Genomic DNA, 19720 nt, shown 5'->3' with positions numbered 1-19720 from the left:
GCCGTTTGAGGCGAGGGGCGGCAAAAAAACAGGTGGGTCGGGTGGAGTGCTAGAGCGGCGGCGGAGGGAAATGAAGAGCGAGAGAGGATCCCCCTGGCAAAACTCGACAATAGAGCGGATGATCCTACCAGTGGCGGAACGCGCGAATGGCGAGTGGATAAAGCGGGACAGAAGGGAACAAAACGGGAACAATGCTGCCCGGTATTATTTTCTGTTTGCTGCGTCAGACCAACCACCCACTCGGAACCACGGTTTTCATCCACCCCTGATCTGTCCCGGTGCTCTGCAATGGCGCGGCCATAACTTCCGGCGTCCTTATGCGACGCCCGCTGACGGTGACAGCCCTCTATCTTTGTATTCCGATTCCCTTCCGTACGATCCACCCCGTTTACGGGCGTTTCGCTGTTTTACGTGAGAGCCATTTTCTCCCGTGACAAATAATTTACCTATTGCGATCGTCTCTGAGATATTCCAGTCGCATCAGAAAGTTATGCCACCGATGCAGTCACGCGACAGTAGCGGCAACGAGGGGGGGGATAATCGATTATACGAAGAATCGCTATCGGCGCATTCGAGGGGATCATGAATTTATGCGTTACTATGGCAGCACGGCTAATGGATTTACTTATCCGTTTATTACAGAGCTCGTCGGAGTTAAATTTGGTTATCGGGTACTTACCCGGCAACTAACGCAAAAGCGAATCAATGACCCAGTTCGCCCCGGCGCGCTAAATTATTTTTCCGCTATCGATCGCGCTTTTCGCTGACGTTGACGCTATTATTTCGCGTTAATCATGACTAATGAAGAGCGTCGCGCGATTAAACACGCGTTATCGGAGGCATTTTCTATTAAAACGCACCGTGAAAGCCCTTTGCTTGTTGCAGATTTTCAATTGCTTACGAGCGCGCGATAAATATTAGAGAATTGAGCGCGAATTATTTGATGACGCGTCAGAAAGGGATTAACAGTTATATCACAGTATAGCTAGTGCGTCCGCTCTGTCATTTGTTTTGCTTTGCGTCGATACTTTCTGCGCATCCGCCATTATTTTGGCGGAGCCAGCGAGACGGATGTTGTACCTATATGTGGTAGCGTTAAATCAGTGTGACGGTGTGACAGGATTTCACCCCAAAACCATGGCGGAATACCACGTGATCGAAACCGAAAGGATGAAAGGACCGACAGAGAGTGGGCCATACTAGTTATACTATGGTTATATCGATAGCGTCTGATTGATTTTAAGGAGTATGAAAATGGAGGGACGGATCGTGTATATAATAACAATCCTTAATAAGCCGTTGTTAAATCGTAGCTGAAAGTGAAGTCGAAAGGATTATGAAGATTTGATTTATGAACATTGTAAGAACAAACGAGTCGTTTAACGATAACGAGCATAACGAGGGTGAATCTTCCTTAGTCGCGCGGAAGAATTTTATCGGGTAATTACCGGCTTCTGGCCGTTTCTTCGGATTCGAGAATCAGTTCCTTTTTCTCGTGCGCCCTCCAAGTCCGTTTCCGGAGATCCGACAGGGGAGGGTCTCCTCTTTTGTCGTTAATCATTTCCGTGCTTCTCGTCAGCCCGCCTGACCCGCGATCTGGAAACGAAACTGTTCTTGCAATTAAGCGCATTCAAAGGAAAGATCTCGCTTCCTGGCCGGAGCTGCTCTGGGACACGTGTTTCCGCCGCCGTTTCGATTTGCAGCTAATTCTTTGCCATTCCCCCCACCATTCGCCAAGTACTCGAAACAAGAAATTTCGTTCGCTTGAGTTCTTGCCGGTTCTCGTTCTTGCCGTGGTACTTGAGTAGCATTGTTCGGCATGTCTCGTCCCGTCTCTACGCAACTTTCAGCAGGGTGCAGCTTAATGGCGGCTATTAGTATACGCGCTTAAAATCAAGTTTTCATTCGTGAAAATTTAGACCAGCTAAGATTTGCCTTATTCTCAACGTTGACTAATTTAACAATTGATTGAAAATCTAACGTCTTGAAGAAAGAATCTTTAATTGGGCCAATCAACACTTAGCAAAAATAACTTTCCTTCCTTCCGGCGTGCAATAGAACAGCGCGAAATGTGGGTCGGGTGTTCGCAGTCGTTTCGAAAGTTATAAGAGGCGAAAACCACCAGCGGGCTTCAAAACAGGGACGGCCAAGCAAATTACACCGCGACAGAAATGCAGCTGAGTTTGTCCGTGGTACGCGCGAACGAAAAGACTGTGCTCTTTCCGCGCGACGATTTCGCCCCCGAGGCTTTCCGCAAAAATCCCGTCGTAGAATCGACGAGACGCGCCGCGTCGCGCTTGGGTTTCCCTCGAAAATTCGCGACACGTGAATTTGAAATCCGACGAGGCCGCTGGGAAGGGAAGCGACGAAGCCCTCGAAGCCAGATTAAACCGAACTTCTTTCTCATTGTCGCGCAAGCGACAACAGCCTCGGCGAAAATGCTCTGCTTGAACTTCTCATGTCTGGTATCACAATACTTGAGAGACAATATCTCGCCGAGTATTTTGCGAAATAACACTCGCGAGAATTGCGGAACTTGAACTGAATATTATTTAGAAGATATACATTTCTTTATGAGTATTACGTATTGTATCACAAATAGATCTGGTGTCGCAATACTTGAAAGGCACTGTCTCGCTGAGCATTTTGCAAAGTGACACTCGTGACAATTGCGGAACTGGAACCGAATATATTTAGAAGATATCTACATATTTCTCACGAGCATTGTGTACTGTGTCAAAAGTAGATGTCCCTAACGTTAACTGACATTGGAATATGCGGTGCGCTTTATCATTTTCTGCGTGAATTCCGTAAATCATTATTAAATGAGAAACAGGCGATAATCTCGTTTTGCATAGCTGTATGCAAAATGGATGATGTTATGGCGGAAATCGATGATTCGGACGTTGATTTCATTAACATAATCCATTCTGCTACGTATACGTATGTAGACACACGATATCCACGATGTATTTGTATTAACCCGTTCTTTGATCCAGGGGCGACGGGGTTTCCGATGTCGCACATATTAACGTGGCTTGCAAGTTTCAAACCGCGTCGCGAGCGAGAATCAAATTACCGAGTTGTCGTGAGATCGATGGCGGTAGGAATCGGGAGCTAATTAATGCCACTGGTAGGGGATTAGCGACGATGTAATTTGGCGGGTGTACCGTCCTGGCGGCGCGAGACGGGAGGAGGCTGAAACCTCGAAGAATCAGAATGGTCGTGCCGAGATAATGGGGAGACCGACTGATTAAAAGTTTGCTTTTTCCCTTCGGTTTTCCGTCGACCTCTCGTTGCCATCCTACGAATTGCCGCAGTAAATTATTTCCCTTCTTCTTGCGCTCGTCCCGAAATACGGAATAATTTCACAGGCTAGTTAGTCGCACAGTACAAACTGTATTGGATCACCTTTCGTGCAGCTTCAATTTTTGTTTTTTTTCATAATTCACCGCAGACAGAGCCGCTCATTTCTTGTCATATATAAATCAGAATCTCTCCGTTTGATTTAATTGCAATACTTACATCCAATTCGCGGTACAGAAATCTCCTCCGGTAATAAAGAAAGATCACGTATGTTAGTTAAGACTTCGACAGGAGGAACTTAGTGTGATACCGACGAGGTTAAGAAGCAATTCCCGCTGGATGAATTTATGGGTGCTCGGGATTAACACGGTTGGCTGCAATAAAAGTCAGGAGATCGCCCTTTCCTCCCCGTACCTGTAGCGTCGTCTTTTACGCCCGCTTTCCCCCTCCCGCCACCCTCATAGCGAGGAACATCGCTATCCAGAATGGTTACCTCCGCGCTTCAATTTCTCTTCTCTTTTCGCTTTCTTTTCCTCCGGATCTCCTCGTCTCGCTCCTGGGAAAAGAAAATAGAGGAGGACAGGAACAGCAACATCGTCTCATCCCCTTGCATGGGGATGGACGACACTGTCGGCATTAAACCACCGGAATGTTCCTGTTTTCAAGACACCAGAATGCCGCGCGGGGGACTCGGGCTTTCCTTTCCATCCTTTCTCTTCCTCCTCCGACTGTATCGACCTCTAGGCCTCGGCCTAAGATAGGTCTTGTTGAATAGTGAAACAAAAAAATAGTGGAAAAGTATAGCGTCAATTAAGAGAAAATGTGAGTACTGTGAATCGGGTGAGTTGTATGAGCTGTAATTAAGGAAATCAAACTTCGGGATTTTCGATGAACCTTTCTCGTGGGTTGCAGTCGGGGTAACTTGTCGGAATGCGAGAGCGTTGAATTCGCAAACGCAGCTTTACGAGTCCACCTAACTCGATGCAAATCGCTGTATAATTTCGCAGCTTACGCAACGCATGATTTTCATAGATTCGTGCCGTACAAGCTGTAGGCGATACCATCGGCGAAAATTGATTACTTACAAATCGGAAATCGTCTCGTAATCTCGTCAGTTTCATATTAGGATTTTCAGCTTCGATTAATTTTCAGACTGTTAAAATATCATATGACGATTGCGGGGCACCCTTGGTAGATACACCGTTCATTAAATCAGGATTTAAATCCAAGTCGTCTCGCGTATAATTCGTTGAAATTTGCCATGCGTCCTACGAGACCACAAAGGCGCGAACCGCGCACCCGGAGGTGCGTACATAAATTATGTCGCGACGGAGGACTCGTCGGGCTCCTTTTTGCCGATTGCACGCAACTCACGCCGTGAAATCTCGAGCGGATCTCTAGGTCGATTCGCGGACCGGAGATATGTTCGCTGGAAATCGTATATCTCGGGGATTTAATTCGATTCTGTGGGACCGTCGTTCCCCGCGCGGAATTCGCTTCGCAGGAACTGCATGTCGGGATTAACGACTCGGCGTTTCGCTCCGTTTTCCCTATTTTCTCCTCCTCCCCCCCCCCCTCAGAGACGAATTAGATTGCAGATCGTGACAAGCTCCTCTTGCACCTGTTCTCTGCCTCACTTTATCCCTTTGTTGATTGAAATTCCTGCACCTTTGCGTTACGTCAGAATCGATTATCGAGCATTTCAGGAACTACGAGAACAAGTTATATTTAAGTTATCTCCTTTCATTATTTATAATTTTATAATCTTAACTCCTTCTTTTGCTGCAAAAGGATAATAGAGTTTCCCTTCAGAATAATTATTTTATTGCGCTCTCGCTTCCTTTTTCCTACTCTTCCTCACGTCCTCTCTTTCTGTTTTGATTGTGCTTTCTTATTTCTCTCATACGCTCGTTCGCCTCAAATCACATTTGCAAGAAAAAGCCAGTAGGCAGAAAATAAAAGCGATGAGAGAGGACGAGAGGAATACCGGAACGTGTCGCTAACGTAATAACATTTCAATTCGAGGACGGAAATTACCGCAGGGCACGACAGACCATCCCTCGCACTCAGAGGGTTGACCGCCCTCCTCGCATTTCTGTCCCTAGTGTTCGAACTTATTCTCTTAGCGAATGTATTATTTTACCAATAATTTAATAGAGGGAATTTACACGAACAAAAACATGTTCGAGAATTATCTCGACTTGCACACAAAAAAAATAACGGCACAGTAGATGGTATGCGTTTTATCAGTAAAATTTCTAAAGACAGCCCCGGTGGTCGAGCTGGCTAAGACGCCCGTCACGGATTGTAGGGAGGTCCCAGGTTCGAATCCTGGCTGGGGTAATATTTTTCGCAATAAGAATTTTAATAGCCTGATACGGTCAACAAAAATCGCTATAGCCAGTGTAGGTCGATAAAACTTATGAAATTAAAATTTCTAAAAATGTCTAAATCGAAGTTTTTGTATAAATCCATTGCTAGACGCCGGCGCGTCTAATCATTCCGCGGTTCTGAAATCATGCGCTGCCCTATTCCAACATGCTCGTTGCACCTTACGACCGCATTCGCCCCGTTAATCCGCGCCGCACGGAAGCAGAATAAACGGAAATGCGCGCGGTTCGCGACGCGGATGGCCGAAGGGGGAGGCGCCGGCTCCAGGCGGGAGTGCATTCGAGGGTTGGCGGATTTTTTTTCCATTTATTTAACGAACCCCCATCGCACGTTCTCGCGCGGACTCGTCGGGGACGGCGGCCGTGGTGTGGATTACGAGGATGTGGCACTTTCCAGCGATGGGGAAAAAAGTGTGTCGCATTAATTAAAAGCGACGCTGCCGTCGTCGCCGAACGCAATTACGAGCGCGCTGCGCTGCAGGTCGATTTATACCGGATCTATCCTCCTGTTGCCTGCTTCCTGCAGCGTCCTATTTTTCTGTTTTCTTTTGCACCCCGCATCCCGCCCTTCCTTTCCATTCCGACGATGCAGCGCCGCGAAGAACGACTCCTCGGTAATTACTCGAAGCAGATGACGTCGAAATTTTAATCAAACTACCGAGCGACCGAGATATTGAGTCGATTTTAAATGCAATCCCGAATTTTTTCGAGTTACATTACACGCGTTATTATGCCGCTCATTCAAATTATTAAATGCCCCGCGGCGATGGCTTTTTCGTAACTGTATATTAATTAATTTGTTGTATATCGGAAATTCCACAAATTAATTTCCTATTGCTGAAAAAGGAAAATATATATTTTAACGTCATATTATTTTTATCGTGGCACAAATATTCATTATTATTTTACCGTACTTCGTGTAACGTCTCGATAGCACAGCTATAAATATTTTAAAAATGGCGAATGGCAGAGATATTCATAGCTCTGTGTCGTTGGCCACGTGAACATATAACTGCTTCGCCGCAATCATTTCCCATTTCTTTTTTTTTGGCTAAAATGGTGGAAAAAAATTCGGGTCTCGCGATTTTTCTCCCCAAATATATAAACTACGTGTGAAAAGAGGAAAAATACCGTGAAACGAGCCGTTCTCGTTTGCTCTGTTAAGACCTGGCTCCATTCACACACCACTCACGTTTTATTTCCTTTTGGGTAACCCGGACGGTCATTCACATAAGAAACACGCGAGATTTATTTTTTCATCGTGCGGCATTTACGTTAGTCGCGTTTTTAAATTCTATACAATGCGGGGTAGGGAAAGTTATGATTTTGGTGATTCCACGTTTCCTTCGCACATATAATTTTGCGGACACATAATTACGGGCCCTTTTGTTTCTCGCGAAATTAAAAACGAATACACAGTCTTATTAAACTAATAATGCCTGTGCTAGAAAACGATTCTTTTATGCTCGCTGTCGTTATATCTTTCCGGGTCTGCTTTGCGAATCTTTAATTTCAAAAATAAAAGACACGCCGACGAAATGGAGCACAAACCTGGTGTACACCGGCAAGTTGCGTTACTACAATTATTAATTGCGTCATGTGCAGTCGACTTAACAATCGGCTTGCTGACCAGTTCATGAACAAACAGGCAACTTTTTTGTCGTGCTGTCACTCGCACGCGCGTAGTTTGCAGTCGCATGACAATGCTCGGCCAATGATTTGTGCGGGTCATTAGGTACCGGTTTTCATCGGCGTGGCATGGACAATAATACGCGGAATAACGTACGATATAATGCTCGTGCTGTATTACAGCGGTCCGCTGCGATTCGCGCATTGCGTTTAACGCGCTTATTTCATTCGCGACGAGTGCGGGTAATCGTCGCGATCGTTAAAATTTTATCGGTACATTGTACTCGCATAATCCATCTTCAAATTCATTACGTATCGACGAGGATGCATTCGTCACGTTGATCGTTTCAGCGCGAGGTTAACGTGTTTGCAAAAAAAACGCCAGTTTTGATTTTTCATTCAAACGCACTTTAATTGGCACGAAAGCACCCTTGCAACTTTATTTACGCGCGCATTTAGATAATAAATTCGTATCAGGTATCCTTCCGTAATTGTTTTTAATGAAAAATCATTCTTTCATTCTTCCATGTTTTCCCTGTTCAGGTTTTGATTTATTCCTTTGTACGCAGCAAGATACTACGAAATAATACATTTCGTTTTAATACCGCAATATTATCGTGTGTGGTAGAAAATAATTTAATCACAGAGTATTCGGCGTGATATAAAATTAAACAAACTGCAATAGCCTCCAATAAAGTTTCCGATCCCGGGGACGGGATTTTGTCGATTTTCATCGCGTGGTGCGAGTTTTCAAACATAGAGTTTATTACTAATTACGTTTTCCACTATTCTACCAACCATATCTCCCGACGCTATTTCCCCCCTTGTCGTAAATTTTTATGCTATCCCCGGCGCGATTGTTGGATGCTTTCTGGAAAATCGCGGATGCTCGTGTGATTCGAATCACCTGACAGTCGCGCGTTCATGTCGTAAAAAAAAACGACCAAAATGGACGGGGGAAAAACAAGAATGCCTCGTGAGGGGGAATCGAGCCACTGCTTTTTGATTGCTCGCGCCTGCGTTTCAATTATTGCGCCCGACTTGATTTATGGCTTTGCTCGCGTGTCGCGTTTAAAAAGGATTATATTTTTTTCATAAATTCGAGAATAAATCGACGTCCTCAAAACCACCCCGTGCAAAGACGAATTCGCGGGCATATCGATGAACCCCGGAATAAACGCTTGCAAATTGCATCGTCCCTTCGTCTGGGCCAAGATTTCTGAAATGTATTATGTAAATTAGTGAAACAAGATGAGCAGAATCAATTCTAGGTGATAGTTTTATTTTGTTGATCAATTTTTACTAAAAAGTTACCGAGGAAAATATTTGTTGCTGTGAGTTTCTTAAAAAAATAATGTTCCGCTAAAGGAAGATTAAGTTAGTGGGACGATCTATACATAAAACATCAAAATTTAATGGCTATGATATAAAACTGGGTCGCTAATTTGTCGTTCTTAAAAAAATATTAATTAAAATTGGTTCCGCTCACTTTGTTCCGCGAGCTTGTGAGACGTATTTAAAAACACTAGTTTAACTGGTTTAACAGGAGAGTTTCTCGCAAAGTGTTCCTCTTTTTCGAGCCTGTTTCCAAGTCTGTGCGAAACGGAATTAACGCTGTAATGGACGTTTATAGTCCCTGGACTGACAGAACGCTTCGTTCCAAGTTGCTTAGATGGTTCTGAAAAGAATTACAGTTAGATCTTTTATTAAGCCTGGTTTCACCAACGTTGTTTAAATGTAAACTCGGCTTAATTCGTTCTTTGTCTCTTTCTAAAGTAACAGTTGGAAAGAGACAAACATGCATTGAACTAAGATTAAGTTAAGCGGCTTGATGAAACCGGGCCTTAGCGACGTATCACGCGGATTAAATCGCGTTATATATCGGCCGCGACGAAGCTTTTTTTCTGATATGATAACACGTGAGTTATTAGATTAATTATTCTCAATTATATGAGGTATTCGAAATGCGTGCTAATCCGGATGCAGTTCATATTCGATAATTACTTTCTAATTGTAAGCGCAATTCATCGGCGACTGCAAATACCGGTTAATTATTTACAAATTTGGGGTGCGCCGGATTTAATCCACTGTAACAGGGACGAGATTTGCTGCCACACTTCATTGCATCAGGCGCGGTGGTGCCAAGCGGAGTGAATGAATTTTAGCTTCCTAGGTATTTATTTATGCATTTTCGAATCAAGGTGTACACCAGACGCTCTCTTCCAAAGTTATCGAACCGTCAAGTCTTTTCGAAGCTCTCAAATCATATTAGCGGCGATTAACAGGAGCAAATTAACACGTCGCGAATTAACCCGCATTATTTCTTACACATGCATAAGAAAGGATGAATTACGACCGTCTTTCCCGGGCTAAAGTTGCGGCGAAATGCAAATAAAAGACGAATGGAAAATTTTACGAGGCACAAGATTTACGACTGACTTCTCCATTTTCCTTTTTTTTTCCTCCCTTTCTCTGTCGGTGCATAAAACTTTCCTAGTAAATCCACATCTGGCAGCGTCCGATCGCAGTAACGGCGAAGTCGTGCGAGAGTCTTTTTACCACCAAAGGGGATTTTTTGTTCTTAAAATGAATGTTCAGTAATGTTAAACGCCTTATACTTTCTCCCTCCTTTCTTTTTTCTGTTCTTTTAGTTGCGGTATTTTTCGCACGTAAAAGATACGATTATGAAAATGACTCATTCACGAGTAACCTTCTGGCATATTCAAATCATTGAGACATTGATTGACTCGCGTATATATTGCCTATGAGTGGATAACAACGAATGTTCGTAGATTTTGTTGCGTGCGTGATTATCTTGGCATTCGCGAGAGTGAAAACGTAATGAGATCGCCAATCGTGGCAGGACTCGTATATCAATCACGTTGTAATGAAATGCATCAATGACGTGTTTTTCAATCGATTGGCCGCCTCGACGAGATTCTACGGGAGCCCGTGCTTTTATGAGAACCATACGTAACGTTGATTTAGCGCGTTAGCAGCCGCCACTTCTCCGGTGCGCATCATCCGGCTATGCGGCGCGGAATTTCATTTCGGTGACGACGACCTCGTAATGTCTGCGGAGGGAAAAAAGGAGGCCCAACTCGAGCGCGGAATACAAACAGGAAGGTTTTCGGCACTAACCCATTTTCCGGCCGGGAGAAAAATGGGCCTCGGTATGAGCCGTTCTCGGTGCGACGCAATTTATGGTCGTACGTTGCCTCTAGTTTCATGGTACAGATGCGCCATGAAGCGTCCTGGCCTGAGAGAAAAAATCTGCGACTTGCATCGACGATCTATTTTTTCCCCCTCGAGACAGACATGCAGAATTTTCTTGCGAGCGTAATAGTTTTGTTGCATCGAGAAATTTTGTCGTTGCAGAATTAATGGATCAGAGTTAATTAAGTACAATGGACGCTAGGGGGAAAAAAAAACTCTCGCATGAATTTACGTAACAACGTGTAAATGCAAAACAGAATAAATAGCAAAATGAAGAGATGGAAATTAAACGCGGATTGTTTGTAAAATAAAAGAGAAAATGAACGGGATGTTGGTAAAACAGGTTTTAAATTAAAAGCTCGATCGCCGACTTTGTTTATATATTTATATTTTTATGTTTTATTATAAACTCCCGTGTTAAATTATACACGTACGTACGAAAAGAACACATACAGAAATCTATTTAAAAGTCCTAAAGAATAAATTAAATTAATATAATTGTGCACAGAACAGCTCTGATGCGCGGCAACTTGCCAAACAGTTCTGCCATGTACTTCTTGATGTTCTCCAAAGAAAAGGATAGCTGGGGCAAAATTGCTTTTAACAAATCGGTGCGATGGTGCCTTAATCCTTTCCGTAGGATCTTGAGGATCGTCTGTCCCGCCGTTGCATCACACGTCGTCCATAGATTGAACCGACCGGCCATCCATCCCTACCCCGTGTGAAACACGTCTCCCCCCCCCCCCGAGTCCGCAAATGCACCCTTACGCCCGCGACTTCTTTCCCGAACCGTGCGAGAGAGCCCACGCGGATGACGTCACCCGGCGCGCGATTGGCCGAGCTGGCGTTCACGTGACCAGCTTGGCCAGTGTCTGGAGGGTTGCTGAGGGACAGAAGGAGACGCGCGCGCGACAAGGCGAGTAGGGAGAACCGAGGGTGCGACAGAGAGAAAGAAACAGGGGTAGATAGGAGACCGAGTAAGAAGGGAGAATGAGGGAGAAAGAGAATGAGAGAGAGAGAGAGAGGTACGGAGAAACCTCAAGGGATGAAGGAGGGTGAGCGAGTACATGACGCAAAGGGTGTGATAGATAGAGACAAAAAATACGATAGAAAAGAAAAGACGAGATATGGATGCTGGCGGGAGTCACTGATGGAACGAAGGAGGGAAAAAGACAGGAGCGCTCATGCAGAGGGACGAGGAGGGGTGGGAGGGTAGCCGAGTGACGTGAGAGAGAGGGTGCTGGGGGGTGAAAGAGAGAGAGTAGAGGGGATCGCGATGCGCGCGAACGGAGAAGGGGGTGATCGCGAGTCTCGCCAGTCACACTGCGACGACCGCGACGCCCCAACGTCTCGGGGTGCCATTTGTCCGCTCGTGACCTCGAAAAATCCTCGTCGTATTAATCGCTTCCGACGTTTCCCGCGAACTCTCGATAACTCCGTGCGGTTACCCCCGATAAGATGAGTTCGAGAGATTGAACGAGAGGTTCTCGAATTGCACGATCGACGCGACCGACGAAGGATTCGTCGTTCGATGAGGGAGAAGTAGAGTATCGGCTGTTGCGGGAGACACATCGGCATTTTCTCGCGTCATATGGTGGTGCGTCATTCGCGCTGAACTCGGAATCCCGTGCCGTCTCGAATACTCTCGCCTCCCTCCCGAGTATCCCCGAGTCGCACTCGCTTGCGAAAGAATGAGCTAATCGCGCGCGCGCGCGCGCGCACGGGGGTGATTCAAGGTGCGAGGCATTTTTCGCGCGTCGCGCTTCCGGGCTCGCGGTTGTAGAGGTACATAACCGGTGGGTGCCATCGAGGACACTTATAGTTGTGTAGAACGCGGCCACACGATGGTCCTCCACGGAGCGAATCGTAAGTTATATGTCCCCCGTCGTCGTCACCCTTTCCGAGCACGTTCCACAACTTTATGGGACGTCCGATATCATCCGTATTAAATATGTATTTACATGTATAGTTTCATCTTTCAGACACTATTAATTAACGCTAACAATCGAGTTTCAGCACTCACTTGAGCTTTGCAGTCTTTGAATTGTGGTCCAAGTTATCAATATCGATCTCGTCTCCTAACACTTACGTATTTAATCTTGCGTGAGCTGTAAGTGAAACGTGCTCCAGACCCGTCCTCCTTTCCATTCTCCGATATACGTTTAGACTAGCAGACAGTAGTGCCCCTCGTGAAATTAGTCGCCCTATATTATACGCTCCCCATCGTCTCAAGATTAAGAGGTCAATTTTTCGACCGAGATTACGTTTCTTATTCAACAAGGTCGACAGATGGCTGAACGAACAATGGTCATAATGAAAATTGCTCTCGCGTTTCTCCTCGGGTTTATGTGCCCGCCACAAGAGCGCCTTAATTTTTGTCTGTCATACATAACGAATTATCTCGGGCGTTCAATGTAGCAGTCAATCACGTTGTCGTGCATTTCTACCTTTCGCAATATGCGAAAGGTTTCCACGTCAGTTCCAGTCTTCGCACACCGCGAAACGTAGCGGGTGTGTCGATTACAAACGCGCACGAACGAAATCGCACGAAAAAAAACTTTGGTCGCGTGACCGGCGAAAGTACGGCTCATTGCACGCGTTCGATCACGCGAAATCAGAGCGACGTGACGGAACAACCGACGGGGGTGGACGAGATACGTCTGACGAATGGCGAGAAGGGTGCAATTGCACTTCGAGTTTCATTCCGTACCGCGACGCTTCGATTTTGCGATAGGGACTTGTCTCTCTCTCTCGCACACTTCTGTATCTTTAAGCAGGGAATTCGTAGCCAAAAGACTTAAGATTCAATTTTAGAAAAAGAGCTTAGATTTGATATCGTCATGTGTTATGCCACATCTAATTATTTTCCTTTGTGACTCTTGAGATTTCAATTAGAAACTGAAAATCGAGCACGTTTCCCTCGCATATTTCTGTGTCTTTAAGCAGAGAATTCGTAGCCAAAAGACATAAGATTTAATTTTAGAAAAAGAGCTCAGATTTTATATCGTCATGTGTTAGGTCACACCTAATTATTTTCCTTTTTGTCTCTTGAGATTTCAAATGAGAAACTGAAAATCGAGTACATTTCTCTCGCATATTTCTGTGTCTTTAAGCAGGGAATTTGTAGCCAAAAGACTTAAGATTTAATTTTAGAAAAAGAGCTCAGATTTTATATTGTGTTGTGTCACACCTAATTATTTTCCTTTTTGACTCTTGGGACTTCAAACGAGAAGCTGAAAATCAAGAGCGCGAGAGAGCTTACAACTGTTAACATTTTATCTCGCGCAACATCGCATGAGTAACTTCGATCGATGATGACTAAGAGCCGGAGGAAGTCGGCATAATTGCTTGGCGGCTAATTGCAATTGGAAACTAGTGTTGTTGCAGAACGTTGCTGTCTGCCGGGAGGTAGTTTTGATTTTCGGATAATAATATACCAGCGGGGGGAACGTATAAAATCGTGAGAAGGTTTTTACGTAACCGCGCGGTCGATTAGCGTGACGTGATGGAAACGGCGGGTCAAGTACGCCGCGCGAATAACGAAAGGAGTGAAATCACAGGCCGCGATCGATAAGTATCGCGGACACGGCACGATCAAAGGCCCGTAAAAAATTTACGATGACCAGGCAAGACCGATCGCATTTCGACGAGAGTGCGGTCGTGTCTAATTCCGAGATCGAATTGTACGGTTGTCCGTTACCTCGGGGACGATGAAAATCGTTTGCCATCTGATTCAGGGATGATAAAGATCGTTTGTTAAAAAGTTGTTGGCCGAACCTGCGGTGAAGATATTTTTTCCCCCTCTAAACAGAACAAAGAATGTTCTTTGTGCGTTATTTCTTACTGTCGGAAAAAAAAGACGGATTCGGCGGGGATCTGCACTCTGTGCACTCTCTCGTTTTGATACGGACTCGATTATATGAAATCAGTGCAATGTGACGGAATATAGGTGGGCGAATACGCCATTGGAATAGTAAAAAGGACGAAATCGGCAGATTGGGATTTGCAATATATGTCGCGTGTGCTCGGTGTGCGCGATCCGGTCGAGAATCGATTAAACCTTTACGACCAACGATGTGGCCTCCATCGCACCGCGAACACGTATATCGGCGCGTAAACAAGCGTGTTCGCTTGCACGGCTAATGATAATAAATATCGCCGCATTGCCTCGTGCGTCATTTTAAAGAGATCGGCTCGGTGATTGAATGTACAATGTAACGTCACCCGACGGTGCTCTAAATAATAATTCGCGCCGGCGTAAACGGTCACGCGCTGCGTAATTGCGTGTCTGGAATAATGACGCGTGTAAATTGCATAATTTCGGAATTTCTACAAATTAATATAGAACGATAATTTGATGGTCCAGATCCTGTGTTTACGACCGAAACACTGATACAGGTTTTATTATGCGGTGAAAATAATCACGCATGCAAATTTTTATAAGTTATTTATCGTTCTAATTGTGCGCACAAGATAATAGCACGTTAAGTTTCTAATTTCACACAGTGACATTTCACCGTCGCGTGATAACAAAAATCTCGTTCCGTATTTTATTGTGTTGAGTAGGATACGGTTCGAGATATTTCCTTTGTCGCTTTTACCTTAATTCAAGACCGCCCAAATAATTCTCGATCTCTCGCCATTAAATGCAACAATGCATCCCTTCCGCCGTAATCTTTTCTGCCGGCCATACGTACCAGGCTGGGTCCATTAAAAAACGATAACCATTAAAAATCTCCGAGGAAACGCGGGGATTCACCCTCGTAACTGCTCCGTTACTCCTTTCTTTCGGAACGGCGATTGTCGGTCTTCCGCCGCGAATATCCGAGGGAAAAGGAGAGAGAACGAGAAAGTAGGATAGAGAAAATAGCATGAAAAGAGATACGACGATCTTTCTCCGAGTTCGTTGCGAGAAAAGACGAGGGTTGGCCACAAGGGTGGCGAATGTTGGATCGCACTTTATAGTCCGCAATTATCGGCGGGGTTGGGCCGAGGGCATCTGGGAAAGCGAATTTTCTCGCGGCCCTAGAGCTCCCATTGGCTCGTAAAACTCGCCTATACCGCGCTGGTGCAACGGCGTGCCTTTCGATGCATTAGCTAATTGTTGCGTCGATACCGGTTGCCAATTTGTCCAATTTGTTCGTCACTTCCGACAATACGTCATCGAACCTCGAGTCGATTCCGTTCGCTCGTCGTGAAAAATGCGATCTTGCGATCATAAATAGTCACTGGAATTGCACCGCAGAAAGTTCTCCCAGAACGAAAATAATATTGAATATTAATTTAAATTAATATTGGATTTATATTAAATATATTTTCGTCTGTACAACAGAAAACAGCGATTTGCTATATTTTTTAACGGCATGATATTTGAAAAACGCGTATCAAAAAGTTAACGAATTTTTATCAGCCATAGAGCATTCCTTGTAATTAATTATTTTACTGAAAACTCTTGAGAATTTTGGTCGTTTATTAATTGCTTTGTTCGAAAATCTGTTAAATTTTTAAGGATAAATAATAACAGATTATTTATAAAATCAATTATTCTATCCTATAAAATAATTTGATTGAACGTGACAAGGCAAAACGTCAACGAGATACAAATACGTGAGCCATAACTGTTACATAGTATTCGCCTGCAAACACCATGTAGACGTAACAGTGTTGCTGAAGCAATTCCGTGCATTAGCTAATTGTCGCCGTAGCTAGGCCGATTTGGCGAATTCGTTGGTCCCTTCCTCTATCATCAACTTCCAACCCGCCGGCGACATTCCGATGATACCTCGATACGAGAATTGCCCGGAAATCGATGCCGATGAATTCTCATTGGCGTTGCTCGCCGTCGACTGATTGACGTTATCTGCGAATTCGAATTACGCTTTAAGCGGATCTCCCGGCGCTGACGATGTCATCACGAAAATGGCACAATCGCGAGCGACCTGACGGTAACATCTTTTTTTTCTCATTGTTCATTTTTATCGTCCATTATTTTTATATCGGCAACATCGATATTGATAGCGACGAGCAGCGTATCGACAAGCGAGTGTCATTTGCGCAGGGAATGACTTCAATATCTCTTCCGAACGTCGGCATCGTCATGGTAACGAGGACAAAAGAGAAGGATAATAAAATAGAACGAATATAGAACGGCGTAGACTCTATCACATCGGGGTGATAACGTGACACAACCCAACCGGGCTCTCTCGCCGTTATGTGTGCGGATACGTGTTACGCGATAATACACTATACAAGATTAAGTATTTCGCAACTGGCGGCTAACAAGCTTAAGCTTTCTCGCGCGTAAGGAAAACCGAAACGCGCGCGTTTAGGTGTGCTCGTTTTCTCGTAAAAGGAAGCATGAAAAATTTGTATTACGCTCTGAGAGGCAATTTTAAATAATCGCTACGGGAAAGTGCAGTTTAGAAACGTGCTTGCGTTATATTTTACATTTATGACAATTAACATTTTACGGCGGTGGCGAGTGTGGCGCAGAGAAATGCGCGCTGCTTAGTAAACAAACGAACGGAAAGATCCGAGTTTAAAACCACGGACACCGCTGGGTGTTTTCGGAATCCCCCGAAGAGAAGTGGCAACCACCGAGAGTATCTTGCCACACGTACCCCTTTAGGTTTAGTCCTCCAGTTGGGAGGTTCCCTTCGGCAAGGCAAAGTTAGCAGCCTACCGAAGATGAAGTAAAACCAAATGCTCAAAGTACCAGAACTGGATAAAACTGGCTTGAAGCCTAATACACGAGGTCGCTTCAGGTGTTTCAAATTCTAAGTCCCTGTACAGCCTAACGTGGCGGCCAAACGCGCGGCTGTTGAAATCACCATTGATAATAATTAAGTTCGTCGCTCTTATCAATCCGGTCACGTATCCGACGCGCTGTCGTCGACGGGGCCGCTGCGAGAGAGCACGGCTTCAAAAAGCCGTACTACGGGCTCCTTATAAAACACAATTATGAGCCTTAATCAAGTTTCGACGCACTTAATTACCTGAAAGTTGGGGAAAACCGTGCTTGCTGTTTACCGACCCCGTTGTGACGTCGTCATTCCGACGACGACGACGACGAAATAGAACGGTGGTTTTCAGTCATGACGCGTGGCTCGACAGTAATGAGTCTGCGCTATGTGCGGCGTACTCCACCTTCGCGAACTATGCCTATCAACGCAAGCAGAATTTAATATACGACGTTAGAAATTCGCCCCGCGGGCTCGAGCCGGATTTGCGGAGCCTCGAACGCGCACTCTGGCGCGGCGCTATTATTTCGACGGTAATATTAACTAAACGCAATATTACCGATGTATCACCGATGTTATTTGAGAACGCAACGACCTGGAGCCAATCGATCGCCCGAGGCCGACGACGTATGCTCCTCGGTACACCGTCGTTTCGCTTCCTGGATCCGATATCTCCAAGTATACCACGTTTAATCTCTGTTGCCGCGTAATCGTAATCTCGTCGCTTTATGTCGCCGCGTAAACGAGACTACACTCGACGTAATCGCGAGTCTCGAAGTCTAAATTCTGGAGGGCAAACTGATACCTAAAACCCATTCAAATTATTAAGAGCCTCGGGTTCTCTCCGAGTTACTTAACAATATTCTCGAGCGCGGCTCTCGGACGTCCATTTTAAAATGTGATGAGGGGCGTAACAGCGGAATAAAGCAACGCTGTGTTGAGCATTTCTACAGTAGTTTACATTTCAAAATGTATTTCGTTATTTTACATATTGATAAACAAAGATGTTTAATGCGCGGCACAAGTGATCTCGTCGTTTACTTAAATCGTTTAACGCCATCAATTACGGCGACTCGGTGCTCGGCAGTAGACATTTGCATTTACAAGGGCCATAAATTGTAGAATCCACGTCTGCACAGTTTGAGGCTGCAATTTCTGCATCGACGCTTCGCGGTTTACTGCGTCGGAGGATCTTGATTCAAGAAAATATGGTCGACCTAAATTTCTTCATGCGCAGCAAACGTGCGCGCGCTTCTTTTAGAACAGACACTGCCGCGCGCGCTCCCGAGGGATTTCCCCGTTTCTCTCAAAAGAAATCCATGCCTGGTTATCCCAAAAAGTATCCCGTAATAATATTGGCTTTTCTATCGCGCGGGATTCATCCGGGACGGTATCGCTTTTGCGCTTGTTCTTTCACTTGGATCGATACGTCCAATCGGCAGTGCGTGCTAGGTCCTTATCTTTTTTTTATACTTACGAGAGGAATAGAGACGTAACGTCAGGAGAGAAACGAAAACCTCTTCTCCACGTATCTTTGTCCACTTATCGGATAATAATCGCGATTTGAACCAGCACTCCGCTTGAATATCTTGAATACCATTTCCGTCGCGTTCCCGGTCCTTTCGCGTAGTCTCGCCCCTAAATCACCCCGCCCTCGTAAATCGTCCGACGCATCCCCCGCGATGCTTCACGCGGTAAAATACGAGCATTACACGCCGCGGATGCATGCATGCATCGGGCGGGTCGGCGCGATGCATCGTGGACGATGGGCGTTGCATTCACGTCGGGCCACTCCACATGCAGGCCGTCTCTCGCAGGGCGGAATGAACGTAGCACCCGAGACGCATCCGCGATGAGCATCCCCGTCCGAGACCCCGAGATTCTTTTCTCGCTTTTCTCACTTATGGCGGTCCGCGATTTACCCCCCGCGATGCCAACGTCGTCCGTTGCGCTGGCGTTCTCCGTAACTTTCGGCATGTATCAAAGCGAGAAGGCACAACCGGCAGTTGGCCGTAGCGGGAATGTCGTCCCGCTAAAGTGGGCCGCGCGGCAGTTTCTTGCAAAGTGCATACCTCAGGTGTACCGGAAGAACGGGAAAACGGCGGGGTTGAAATGCGCGCGCGAGAGTGCAGTGCACATACCGGCGGCACAATGGGACAGTTTCGTAATATATCGTAAGCGAATGGCGCCAAGTCCGATACGCGTGGCTGTGGGCTTCCTCCCGTTTACGATGTCCGAGACCGAGCAAAGAATACCCGGGGAAAAAGGAATGACTGCACGGGAAACTATCTCGTGCAACGTGCCCTCGACATGTACAAATTCTCATATAAATTCTCAGAGCGTCGTGAATTATTAGCAATTGAATACGGATGCAATCGCGACAACATTCTATACGATGCGATCTCTTGTATCGCAACTATGCCGTTGTTCCACTCAAAT

At 45.5% G+C, this 19720-nt stretch overlaps 1 protein-coding gene across 4 annotated transcripts in view; it reads left to right on the top strand.

Moving 5' to 3' along the window:
* The first annotated feature begins 11863 nt into the window (after window positions 1-11863).
* LOC105568791 (amyloid beta A4 precursor protein-binding family B member 2-like) overlaps window positions 11864-19720 on the top strand; it is a 95257-nt gene continuing 87400 nt past the window's right edge. For all 4 annotated transcript variants that reach the window (XM_012024740.1, XM_012024738.1, XM_012024736.1 and 1 more), the window contains exon 1: window positions 11864-12407. In XM_012024740.1, the coding sequence (XP_011880130.1) occupies window positions 12386-12407 (22 nt within the window). In that variant the 5' untranslated portion in view covers window positions 11864-12385. The remainder of the gene's footprint in view (window positions 12408-19720) is intronic.

Source organism: Vollenhovia emeryi, unplaced genomic scaffold (assembly GCF_000949405.1).
Source record: "Vollenhovia emeryi isolate VEMERY1.0 unplaced genomic scaffold, V.emery_V1.0 DF939127.1, whole genome shotgun sequence".
Lineage (NCBI taxonomy): Eukaryota > Metazoa > Arthropoda > Insecta > Hymenoptera > Formicidae > Vollenhovia > Vollenhovia emeryi.
Note: the sequence above shows the minus strand (reverse complement) of the source record. Positions and strands in the feature narration are given on the sequence as shown.